This window comes from Kogia breviceps, chromosome 2 (assembly GCF_026419965.1).
Source record: "Kogia breviceps isolate mKogBre1 chromosome 2, mKogBre1 haplotype 1, whole genome shotgun sequence".
In the NCBI taxonomy this organism is placed as follows: domain Eukaryota; kingdom Metazoa; phylum Chordata; class Mammalia; order Artiodactyla; family Physeteridae; genus Kogia; species Kogia breviceps.
Genome location: NC_081311.1, coordinates 163,881,946 through 163,895,659, shown reverse-complemented (window position 1 = coordinate 163,895,659; position 13,714 = coordinate 163,881,946). Strand labels below are relative to the sequence as shown.

General features: G+C 36.9%; 1 protein-coding gene across 2 annotated transcripts in view; it reads left to right on the top strand.

Moving 5' to 3' along the window:
• Positions 1-13,714, top strand: part of PGAP1 (post-GPI attachment to proteins inositol deacylase 1) — a 68,864-nt gene that overhangs the window by 14,877 nt on the left and 40,273 nt on the right. For both annotated transcript variants that reach the window (XM_067026490.1, XM_059052404.2), the window contains exons 4-6: positions 5,865-6,036; positions 9,213-9,370; positions 13,438-13,490. In XM_067026490.1, the coding sequence (XP_066882591.1) occupies positions 5,865-6,036; positions 9,213-9,370; positions 13,438-13,490 (383 nt within the window). The remainder of the gene's footprint in view (positions 1-5,864; positions 6,037-9,212; positions 9,371-13,437; positions 13,491-13,714) is intronic.

Genomic DNA, 13,714 nt, shown 5'->3' with positions numbered 1-13,714 from the left:
TTAGAAGAAATACAGTTTTAAATGCTTTTATTAGGGACTTCCCTAGTGGCACAGTCGTTAAGAATCCGCCTGCCAATGCAGGGGCTTGGGTTCGATCCCTGGTCCAGGAAGATCCCACATGCTGTGGAGCAACTAAGCCTGTGCGCCACAACTACTGAGCCTGTGCTCTAGAGCCCGCGAGCCACAACTCCTGAGCCCACATGCCTAGAGCCCGTGCTCTGCAACAAGAGAAGCCACCGCAATGAGAAGCCCGCGCACTGTAACAAAGAGCAACCCCCGCTTGCCACAACTAGAGAAAGCCCGTGCACAGCAGTGAAGACCCAACACAGCCAAAAACAAATAAATAAAATTATAAAAATAAATAAATAAATGCTTTTATTAGAAAAGAACAGGCGTTAAAAGCAATCATCTAACCTTCCAACTTAAGAAGCTAGAGAAAGGAGAACAAAGTAAACTCAAAGTAAGTAGAAATAAGGTAACAATAAAGATGAGAATGGAAATCAGCTAAATAGAAAACAGTCAAACGGTGGAGAAAAATTGATACCAATGGCTGATTCTTTGAAAAGATGTGTAAAATCGATAAACCCATAGATAGACTGATTAAGAAAAGAAAGGAGGGGACACAAATTAACAATATCAAGAATAAAAGAGGGGACATCTCTACAGAGCCTACAGATACTAAGAAGCTATTAAAGGAATGTTATGAAAGACTTTATGCCAATAAATTTGACAACTCAGATGAAATGCACAAATCCCTTGAAACATAAATTACAAAACAGATACAAGAAGAAACAATGTCTGATGTTTAGAATTTTTTTGAATTTGTAATTGAAAATCTTACTGTCAAGAAAAACCTAGAGTTAAATGACTTCAGTGGTTAATTCTTTCAAACATTTAAAGAGGAAATAATACCCATCTTACACAAACTCAGAAAATAAGACAACACTTCATTTAAGAAACCAGCAAACCCTATCAAAATCAGACAATAAGTGACAGTTGTTTGAAAAGAAAATAAAGACCTCATATCCCTCATAAACATAGATGTAAAATTCTAAACAAACAAACAAAAAACAACAACAACAAAAAAAGAGACTTCCCTGGTGGGGAAATGGTTAAGACTCTGCCTTCCAACGCAGGGGGTGCAGGTTCACTCCCTGGTTGGGGAACTAAGATCCCATATGCTGCACAGTGTGGCCAAGAAAATCTTTTTGGAATTCTAAACAAAAAATTAGGCTATCAAATCCAGCAGTATTTTAAAGTATAATACATTATCATGAAGTAGGATTTATCCCAAGAATGCAAAGTTGGTTTAATATTCAAGTATCAATCAATGTAATTCATCATAGGGTCATCTAAATAGATGAAGAAAACTCATTTGACTACATTCAGCACCCATTCATAATTTAAGGGAAAAAAACATAAAACTCAGCACAGTAGGAATGGAAGCAAACTTTCTCAAGCTGAGGAATTACGAGTATCATGTATATGCATAGTATTATGGGAGGAAACAAGCTGTATTAAGTTAAGGACCATTTATGTATCGATTTTGCTGGATAAGATAAATACGATGTGATCATAAAATGAGATTTCCATAAATGTTATTAACAATAAATAATCAAATGTCTTTAATGTTGTATACAGAAAGTTTTTTCCTTTCTTCATTTTTCAGCTTCTGTCTCCTCCCACCATCCCTATTCAACATTGTACAGAAGTCCTAGCGAGTGCAATAAGGCCAGAAAGGAAATAAAATTAATAAAGATTAAAAAGGAAGAATTAAAACTATCTGTAATCACAGATGACATAAGTATACAGAATCATTTAAAGGAATTTATAGAAAATTTTTAGAATCCATAAGTGAATTTAGCAGTCACAGGTAAATGGTCAGTATTCAAAAGTCAATGAACAAATGGAAGGTGAAATTTTGAAATGCATTTACAGTAGTATACAGAATAAATTCTTATGGATAAACTTAATGAAAGATGTACAAGATCTGTTCACTGAAAACTGCAAACCTTGCTGATAGAAATTAAAGAAATCCAAAATAAATTAACAGACCAACTTTATAGATTAGAAGATTCAAGATTAAGATATAAATTCTCCCCAAACAGACCAGTAGATTTAATGCAATACAAATCAAATACCAGCAGTTGTTTTTTTTTTTTTTTTTTTTTTGCGGTATGCGGGCCTCATTGTTGTGGCCTCTCCCGTTGCGGAGCACAGGCTCCGGACGCGCAGGCTCAGCGGCCATGGCTCACGGGCCCAGCCGCTCCGCGGCATGTGGGATCTTCCCAGACCCGGGCACGAACCCGTGTCCCCTGCATCAGCAGGCGGACTCTCAACCACCGCGCCACCAGGGAAGCCCCCAGCAGTTGTTTTTTAAAAAAACTGATGAGCTTATGTGGAAAGAATCAAAAAGACCAGTCTTGAAAAACAACAAAGTTGGAGGACGTGCACTGCATGATTCAAGACTTAACTGTAAAGCTAGAGTAATCCAGGCATTGGTATTCTTGTGTATCTTGAAAATGAAATTTAGGAATCATGATTCTTTGCATAAGCCAGCATTTTAAAATTACTTCAAGAGCAAGTACTTTTTAGCTTAAATCTATACTTATTATAGAATGAAATGAACCATAGGATGAAACAGGACTTTTTATTTATCTGGTATTTATTGGATAAGATAAATAAGATGTGATTACAAAATGAGAATTATTTCCATAAATGACTTTCACAATAAATAATCATGTCTTTAATGTTATATACTAGTTTCTTTTCCTCCTCTATTTTTTGTTGTGATTTTTCTCTAACAAATACATACTAAATTTATAATAAAACAAATAAACTTTCTTTAAATTGAGGCTTTTAGAGAGTACTATTTCTATTACAAGTAAGTACAGTAGGGGTTAGAGACAATTGAATCTTGTTGAATGGATACGATTTGGGTGTGAGAAAGTGAGAGGACATTTTAGGTAGAGAAAACCACGTTCATTCATCATATGAGTCTGCATACAAATATAGGAATGAATAAAACAGAAGTCCAAGCCCTCATGAACCTTATGTTCTAATAGGGAGAGGCACACAGTAAACATCATAAATAAGAAAAATACATACTATCTTATATGGTGAAAAATGCCAGGAAGAAAAATGAAACAGGAAAAGGAGATAGGGAGTTGAGGGTAGAAGACTGCAATTATAAATAAGGGTACCCAGTGAAGACCTCCAGACAGTTTAATACAAATTAAGGACATGAGGGAGTAGCCCATTTAGATATCTGGGGAAAATACTCTAGGCAGAGAAAACAAATATATGAGGCAAACACATGTGAACTGTATTTGAGGAAAAACAAGGAATCTGGTATGACTGGAACAGACAGTGAGTTAGTAGAAGGAGAGTTTGGGGTGGCAGTGGGGAGGGGGAGGCAGATTATAGAGCCTTGTAGGAATTTTAAGAATTTTGCCTTTTATTTTAAATGATATGGAAAGCCACTGAAGAGGTTTTTGAACAAAAGAATGACATGTTCTGTTTTAGGTTTTAACAGTGTCATTTGTTATGCTCTTGAGCATAAACTGAAGGGATGTAAAGGTAAAAGCAGAGAGACCAGTTAGGAAGCTATTGCAGTAATTCAGACCAATTATTGTGATTTGGATCAAGTTGATAGCAGTGGAGGTGATAAGAAATGGTCAGATTGGTGTAAATATTAAAGGCAACAGGATTTGCTGGCACATCAGGTATGGAGGGGTAATGCGAGAGAAAAAAAAGAGTTAAGGATGACCCAAACTAGAAGAACTAAAAAGATTGAATTATCATTAACCAGGATGGGGGGAAATGTAGGAGGAACAGATTTGAAGGATATTAAGAGTTTAGTTCTAGACAGGTTCGATTTAAGGTACATACTAGACATCCCAAGTGTAGCAAGCATGCAATTGGAGTTTAAGGTTAGAGTTCAGAAGAAGTCCCGTCTGGAGATAATAACTTGAAGATTGAGAGCATTTGATAGAGCCATGAGACTGGATGAGATTACTAATGGATTCAAGATGTGAAAGAAGAGATCTAAGGACTGAGGTCTGAGTCCCACCAGTATTAAGAGATGAGGGGAGATAAGAAGGAAACAGAAAGAGACTAAAAAGGAGCAGTCAGTGAGGTAAGGGGAGGACCAGAAGAGTATCCTGTCAAGGAAACCAAGCAAAGCATTTCAAAGAGGAAGAAGTGAATAACTATGTCAAATGCCATTGATAGGTCAAGTAAGATGAGGATTGAGAATTGATCATTAGATTCCTTGGTGACCAGATAAGAGCAGTTTTTAAAAAGTGTCGGGGAAAAGCCTGATCAGAGCGGGTTTAAGGGTGTATGAGAAATTGGAGACAGCGAGTACTGTGTAGACAACTGCTTTTGAAGAGTTGTACTGTAAAGAGATATATAGAGAAAGATGTGGTCACTAAGGAAAAGTAGAAGCAAAAAGAGAGTTGTTTCTATTTCTTAAGGGAGAGTAACAGTATATTTATATTCTAGTGAGAATGATCTAGTAGAGAGGGAGAAACAGTGATGCAAGAAGAAAGTGAGAATTGCCAGAGTGATGTATTGTACTTGAGAAGGCCAAAGGGAATAGGTTTCAGAGCACATATGTAGGGTTTGACTTTTGCTAAGATCAGGTATGTATTGGGGATCACCAAAACCATCCCCGGGCTCGATGTTCTCCAGGAGGACTCACAGGACTCAGCATACAGTTGTACTCACGGTTATGATTTATTACAGTGAAAGCAAAATCAGCAAAGAGAAAAGGTACATGGGGTGAAGTCCGGAGAAACCAGGTGCAAGCTTCCCAGTGTTCTCTTGCAGGAAAGTCACACTGGATGTGTTTAATTCCTACAGCAACGATTGTGACATGTATTAAATGTCATCTACGAGAGAAGCTCATTAGAGACCCAGTGGCCAAGGTGTTTTATTGAGGGCTGGTTACCTAGACACCCTGTGCCTCTGCCTTCCGTGTACCAAAATCCCTACCAGAAGGATGAAGGTGTTCAACATAAACCATGTTGTTTACAAAACAGTTCTAGAACAATGAGCAATTCTTATCATTTAGGAATGATGAGAACCCTCCCAAAATCTGTGGTCCCATACTGCAGCCCAGAGCCAACCTTGAATGCAGTCTGTTCTAAGGAGAGCAGTCTCAGGCCTATTCTGTTAACTCTTTTCTGCACAAAGCTCAATTTATTCATAGTAACAGAAGAGGCATAGATGAAGGATCAGTGTGGAGGGTGATGAGGAGAAGTTTGGTAGTAGAACTGAGGATACTATACAGAGACAGAAAAGATTTTTTAAAAAGAAAAACTTATTTTAAAAATAAAATATGTAATTGTCAGTGAATAAATGTTGTGGAATGCTGGCTTCTTTTTAAACCCAGGCACACAATAGAGACATAATTTGATGAGATAGGATATATCAATATGATGAGGTAGTATATTGCTGTGGCAGTTGTAACTGTTCCGGCTTTTTTGTGCTATTTCCATTTTCAAATAAATTATTTGACTGTATACATCCTATGAAATCTTATATTCTGGTATACACCAAATATAATTACACCTCTTATATACAATATAACAAATGGTAAAAACAGGATTTGCTAGACCAACTGTTCTGATTTTGGTTCAGAAAACCAAAGGCTAGCTGTTAAAAATGTTTGCAAAGCACAAAATATGTATACACTAATTACAAATATATGAAAATGTATTTCTGTATCTTATTATGGGAGGTTATATAAATAGTTTAATTTTCTTTTTTCTATGAAATTGCTTATATGTAGAGAGAAGTATTTAGTATATTTATTATGATATTAATCCTTAATCATGCCTTGGTGATTTTTTAAATAGGGTCAAGAATTTGCTCCAAAAAGTGTGGCAATAATTGGTCATTCTATGGGTGGCCTTGTTGCAAGAGCATTGCTTACATTGAAAAATTTTAAGCAGGATCTGATCAATCTTCTTATTACACAAGCAACACCTCATGTTGCTCCTGTGATGCCATTAGATCGTTTCATTACAGGTGAGTACTGTTACATAAACACTAACTGACCTCCCCATTGTTGTTTAGGATTAAACAGATCCTTGCAGCTACTGCTCCCTTTAGAGTATACTACAGGTTTATCCATGTGTGAAGCAGCTTAGGTTTAAATCAGCACCTCCAATTCTGAGCGTCTCTTTTTGTGACTTTCAACCTAGGCTCATAACTGAAACTGCTGTTAATTTTCTCTCCCTTTTGCATCTTAACATGGAAAACATGTGTCTTATAACCTCTAGGCACTTGAGCTTCATTTCAGTTATTCTTGAGGATGACTCTTGGTCTCTTAAAGTGTGTTTATACTTCCTTTTGTTAACTCCTCTGGGTACTTCATTCAAAATAACCTTATATTTAAGTAAAATAGTAGAAATGCCTTGTTTTTTTAAAATAAATGGGTCTGCTAACACTTTATATGATGAGGTAAGGTAGGATTGCTGATCTTTATAGAGCTCTTATTATATTTTGGATATTGTGGTAAGAACTTTACATGATTATTGTATCATTTGATCCGTATGGCAGTTCTTTGAGGTAGGTACCATTGTTATTGACATGTTCATGGACAGAAAAAAGAGGCCAAGATAAAGTTCTTGCCCAAAGTCACATGGCAAGAAAATAGTGGAGCTGGTATTTGACTCCAGCAAGCTTGTTTCTGGGCCTGTGCTTTTAATATTTACATATGCTGCCTCTGAATTGAGTTACGTTATGATAACAGAGGAAATAAAATTATGGATAATATTGTAATGTTGCAGGCAATTTTGAGTAAACAATAGGAGTTTATGATTGTTGTCATCTAATTAGACAGTGATAATGTCACAGAATAAGAATTAAATGCCTACTATCTCAACTTTTTATTAAAGAAAGTCAAGTATTATCTTCACTGCTTTTTGGAATGTTGTATGTGTAGAAGAAAATCTTTAGAAAGAAATAATTACTTTTCCTACTCAGTAAATTTACATAACTTCTTACCCTATAAAAATTTGCATTATCTTAATTGTGGTGAAAATTTTGTTTATAGATAAGTGAGACATATACCCTAGTGACTCCAAACCTAAGTAGTTTTCCAAAGCACCCATCTTAACATAACACTGCCAAGGAGTAACTTACTTGCTGGAATATCTGGTGCAGTAGCACTTAAAGAGAAGTTTGATTTTTTTCCTTATTATATTTAAAACTTTGCCTGTAGAACTCTTCTAATAAAAATTTTTAGTTTTATTATTGAAGTTGGTTAAATATGCTTTACTGATTCTAATAATTATAAATTATTATTTATAATAGGTTTAGGAAAAAATTAAAGGTATAGACAAGTCATAATACTTGTCATCACAATTGAGAATTCTTTCTCTTACTGCATTTTATGTGGTATATGTAGATGAACCATGCAGGTTAAATTATAATTACTCAAAATGCATTTTAAAAATCTCTTTGAGGAAAGAACTGTCAAGAGAGTCAGGTTTACTGTTTTTGAAGGATACCAATGGTCTGTCTCTAAATGGCTTAGACTGAAAGTGCTTCTTAGCGTCAGGGAGCCTCTCCAGTAATTAGCAAGCTTCTATGCCATTTATTCTGTATTTATTTTTTATTGCATTAAGCCATAATTAGAATGAAAACCAAAAGTTCAAGGGTGGATTTTAAGTTTTTAGGAGACCCATATGACCTCCAGAAGTAGATTCCGTATTTATACTTGGTGGAAATACTGTCCTTAAATAGGGGAAAGGAAGCCTTGCCCTGAGCTCTGTACTTCAAAGGGCCCTGCTCTCATGTTGCCATTCCCCACAGGGTGTGGAGTGTACAGGCCAAGCAGCCTCCCCACTTACAGGCTGTACCTTTGCTTCTGGACTATGATCCAGGTAGCCAGTCCTTCAGACTTTTCTTGCCCATATGCCTGAAGCCCACTTCCTTAGCCTCTTACTTGGATCTGTCCTGAGGACAGGTATATAGAATCCTGAGCTTGAGTTATAGCCAAGGGGTGGCTCTGTATGAGGTACAGACAGAATTTTCATGTGCACAGGAGGTCTTTCTGATGCAGGATGGAATGTGGATGGGAAGAAGAGAGCACAGTGATCTGTTCCCGCTTGGCTGCAGATCTCCACAGCAACCTGTGTCCGGAGATATGCTCTCCCTATGCTGCCATAATCTGGTGTCCAACTCTGAGGTGTCCTAGAATTCTTAATTTGAACCTGGCCTTCCAGGTTATTTCAATGATATATTTGTCAAGGTAGGCAGAGAAAATACATTTGATTTAAGTTTGTTGGCTGGAATTTTGACTTTTAAGTATTTAGCTATATGGCATGTATACCTCATTGGAACTCTTATCCCAAGCCCTGGAGATATTAGGAATGGGTCTGCTTTGTCTCAATCTAAGTGAATATTACTGAGATCTTTAATGAGAAGAGTTTGCTGTTCCAAAATGTTAAAAGCCATCAATGGGATCAAATGCCAGGATTAAAAAATGCAGTAAGTTTTGATAATCAGAATAGAAAACGAGAACTCCCCTGCCCTGGCCTCAGATCTTCGACACTAAATTCTTCTCATCTTCCATAGATAAAGTGGAAAAACTGTCTGCACCACTTGTTACACTAAATGGATAGAATCTTCTTAAGCATCAGGTTTTCCACAGCGGAGAGTCCCAAGACTAATGTGACTGTCATTGTCCTGATAGATTGTATTTTAAGAACTTAAATAGTACTTTGTTTGGTCACCAGTACTACAGTGGCTGCATTAGAGAGCTGCTAAGCCCTTATAAGCAGGGACACAGCTATGATTAGGAAGATCTATTGATATAACTCCTTAGCATAGTAAACTTATATCTTTGGAAGAATTTCGGGGGTTTCTTTCTATACTATGTGGCTCATAAACAAGCAGCATCCTTGTGGAATGTAGAGACCTGTTAGCTAGGGACTTGTCAAAGCTAATAAAATTGGGTTATCTTTTTTCTTTATTGATACCTTTACTAACTCTTAGTATTTGTACTCTGATGGGGAAAGTAGAGTATGTGTAAAGATACTGATTTTACCCAAAATAGAGAAATGTGGATGGCATTGCTTATAAACAATTCAGATGGTTTAAACAGAAATTCAGTTTAATATTAGTATTATAGATGGGTTATTGTTGCAGGGCATGATTACTGATTTTTAATGTATGTCTTTTTTATTTCCCACCAGATTTCTATATGACTGTAAACAACTATTGGATTCTGAATGCTAAACACATAAATTTAACCACACTGTCTGTAGCTGGAGGATTCCGGGATTACCAAGTTCGTTCAGGACTGACTTTTCTACCAAAATTAAGCCATCATACCAGTGCCTTATCTGTTGTGGTAATCTTTTTAAAGATTTTACTAAAGTAGTAACATGATGGACACAGTGGGGCATGAAAGGAGAAATGATATGTAATTGGTTGGAAATGATTCCTGAGTTGGTCTGGTATACTGTGTGTGTGCAAGAGTGCATGTGTATGTGAGAGAGACAGAACATGAAACAATGAATATGAATATTTGGGGAAGACAGAGGCATGGATACTTACATCCATGGAAGGTGTAAAGGATCTTAGAAACTGTGCAAATAACTCTTATTTATGAAGATGATTGTTTCTTGTTCAAAATAAGTGCCTATCCATTGATTAGAGTTTTAAGTATAAAAAAGTATGGGCTGAACCCAGGGGCCCTGGGTGTATCTCAGTGGTATGCTGTATACAGTGGTAATAGAAGATCAAACATTTCACATACTCTTGAATTTTAAACTTGAATGAAGGTTTACTGATTTTAAAATTTAAAAATTAGCTTTGATAGTATAGATAGAGCTCTGATTAATTAATTTGCTAATTATTCTTCCCTGCTAGGACATCAAGTATTTGGTCTTTAACTGGGATACACAGCTTCCGTAAAATAAGTTCAGGTTTCCTTTTAGGACTTATTTTTGTATGTTTAACCTTTAAGTCTTTAGTTAAGAGCTTAACTTTTAAACTCAGTATACACGTCATCTCCCAATATAACTTAATTTCTAAAAAGAAAATTTATAACATTCCTTTTGCTTTTTATTTCTTTTTTTTTTTTTTTTTTTTTTTTTTTTTGCGGTACGCGCGGGGTTCTCACTGTTGTGGCCTCTCTCGTTGCGGAGCACAGGCGCTGGACGCGCAGGCTCAGCGGCCGTGGCTCATGGGCCCAGCCGCTCCGCGGCACGTGGGATCCTCCCGGACCGGGGCACGAACCCGCGTCCCCTGCATTGGCAGGCGGACTCTCAACCACTGCGCCACCAGGGAAGCCCCCCTTTTGCTTTTTAGATGATAGTTCTTTGTTTCATAGTTGTTCTCTTAATATATACTCCTTTGCTCGGTTCACCTACTGCTGTTCATTCAGTAAATAGGTATTACTGAATGCTTGCTATACATAGAACAAAAATTATTAAGCTATTCTGCTCTTATCCACCATTTTCTTATAACTGAAGGAGTTGTGATGTAGCCATAATAGCTTTGGAACTAATTAGTACTAATTTACTAATTGGTAAATCTCTCAAACCTCATCATCGGTAGGAATCTTGTTTTTTGATGCTGAATATTTTGGGCAGATATGTGCTAGAAGTTCTCAAAACTCTAAATATAAACTCCTTAGTATAAAAATAGATGTTTTAGTCATATAAAATTGGATATAACTTATTTCCTAGACTTGGTTTGGAGCATGATGCTGTATTGATACCCTTTCCTGCAGCTTTTAAAGAATTTGGTCTTGGGGCTTCCCTGGTGGCACAGTGGTTGAGAATCCGCCTGCCGATGCAGGGGACACGGGTTCACGCCACGGTCCGGGAAGATCCCACATGCCGCAGAGCAGCTGGGCCCGTGAGCCATGGCCGCTGAGCCTGCGCGTCCGGAGCCTCTGCTCCACAACGGGAGAGGCCACAACAGTGAGAGGCCCGCGTACCAAAAAATAAATAAAGAAAGAAAGAATTTGGTCTTTTTAATGGTGTGTGTGGAGGTGGGGGCAGGCGTGTGCTTTCCTTGTTTCTAATCCATTTGATAATGTATTGTGTTCAAGGCAGCTTATATATCTGTATCTCTGATGAAAATATTATTTTACTTATTATGGAAATTTCTCAAAGCTGGTTATTGTATAATCTGAGTTGTATTTAGTTTTTAAATATTTAATTACTTAGTTTTTAGCTCTCAAATAATCTACAGTCTTTTATATATCTATATGTATGTTCTCTTTTAAAAAACAATTATTAAGAAGTAATTTTTTAAATGATTATCTCAAGAACAGTTAGATGACATTAAATCCATTGGGACTAGAAAAATTGTTTAAGTTAGAGACCTTAGTTATATTCGTAGGGTAGGCTGAACTACTGTAATATTCACTCATGCAGGCAATGGCACTTAAACACAACAGAATTTTATGTTTCACTCATATGACTGCCCTAGGTGTGCATTTACGTGGCGGGTGGTTTTTGAGGAGTCTCACTAAGGAACCCAGGCTGATAGTAGGCTCCCTCTTCTTGAATGCTTCACTTCCGAGGTTGCTCTAATCATCACTGTTTCAATCCACAGGAAGGGGGAAAGAGCATGAAGGAGAGCAGTTAGTCCTGGAAATGGCACACATCACTCTTTTTCACATCCCATTAGAGAAAACTTAGTCACACCATAGAATAAGAGAGGCTGAGACATGCATGCTAGTTAACTATGAAAAAGGAAGAAGATTTTGGTGGACATTTAAAAGTTTTTAATCACAAAGGTCATGAGCAACTACCTTTATAATGTGTGTTGACTTTCCTTTTCTCAGCTCTAACACAGATGCATTCATTAGACTGAATGAAAGTAAACTAGCTTTTGTCCTTGTTAATAGTAAATGATGTCTACTGTGAGTTCTTACTTTACTGAGCATCTAACCTTAGAACCACAGTGAACTCTGGTTGTCTTAATTTTGTAAAGTAAGTTGCCAGCAGCAATTCCTAAATAAGATAGCTAACACTTATAAGTTCATTAAGTAATCTATAGATTCCTTCAACATTAGAGCCTCCAACCCAAATACACATTGATATTTGCAGAGTACAGTGGTGACAATGACTCAATGACTCCTTAGAAGTTATAAATACCTTTTTTGTTGTTACAAATACCTTTTTTTTTTTTAAATTAAAGAGGCATAGGGCTTCCCTGGTGGCGCAGTGGTTAAGAATCCGCCTGCCAATGCAGGGGACGTGGGTTTGAGCCCTGGTCCAGGAAGATCCCACATGCCGCGGAGCAACTAAGCCCGTGCGCCACAACTACTGAGTCTGCGTGCTAGAGCCCGCAAGCCACAACTACTGAGCCTGCATGCTACAACTACTGAAGCCCGTGCACCTAGAGCCCGTGCTCCGCAACAAGAGAAGCCACTGCAGTGAGAAGCCCGTGCATCGTAACGAAGAGTGGCCCCCGCTTGCCGCAACTAGAGAAAGCCCGTGCGCAGCAACAAAGACCCAATGCAGCCCCCCCAAAATTAATTAAATAAATAAATTTATTAAAAAAAACAAAAACAAAGAGGCATGTTAGGCCTCTAAATTTTCTTGCATACAGCATTGTTAGTTTCCTATTTTCATTTTGTTTTGACAGTTCTAGTGAAGGCATCTCATTGTGTCTTTGACAGTGTAGAGAGAGAGATGACATGAAAAATATCAGGTTTACTTCATGTTTCCCCATCATATGTAAGATGCTGTTCACAGGGAGGTCATTACCCTGAGTAAATAGAAGTCTCTAGTTCTTGGAGGGTGTGCTGTGCCACTGTTAGGAAGGCTTCTGAAAAATAGTTATATTTTTTACTAGACTTTTGCCCTTTGGTCTCTAACCAGTAGTATATATGCTAATCATCTAGGGATTTTTTTCCAAATAAGTCTGGACCCCACTTATAAGAGTTTGATTTGGTAGTTTTGTGATTAGGCATATTTATTTTGAAAAGTCTCCTCAGGCCTAGGTATCTCTCAGGCACATCCTGATTAGAATTAACTTCTTAGAATTTATTAAGTGATAGTCTAGTCAGAACCAAAATTACTGAAATATCCATTATAATTTATATATACACTATGATTTATTAAAGAATCATAAACTCAACCTCTTATTAGAGTAATGAAGAGTTAAACAGTAAACTTCATTAAGTAATCTGTGGATGTTTTAATAATCTTAAAGGGTAATTTAAGCTTGACTAAGTAGTAATGACAAACAATTATTTTATGCAGGAAATATTCAATATCTTAATATTTTTGGATCACCTTTTACAAGGGTGCATTATTTAAAAATTTCTGCACATCATAAAATAGTGAAACTAAAGTTACATGTTTCTAAATATTAGCCTATAAGAATTTCAAGCCTTTTGGAGAATAACAAGTACATTTTTCTTAAGTATGATTTTTGTTTCTTTCCATTTAGAGTTCAGCAGTGCCTAAGACCTGGGTTTCAACAGACCACCTCTCCATTGTATGGTAAGTTAATATAACTTATTTTGGCAGTTTGTGGTGGTCCTCTTTTCTCATCAATGAATTGATTGGTTTGTTAGCTTTCTTAGAGCTTTATCCATAAATAAATAAGGATTTGGGAGAAAGATTAACTTAGGGGTTTAGAACTTCAGCCTTTGTTCTTGTCTCGGTTTAACCAAGGTGTCCTTGACAACCTATAAAATCATCTCCTGAAGAACCAGTAGCATCAG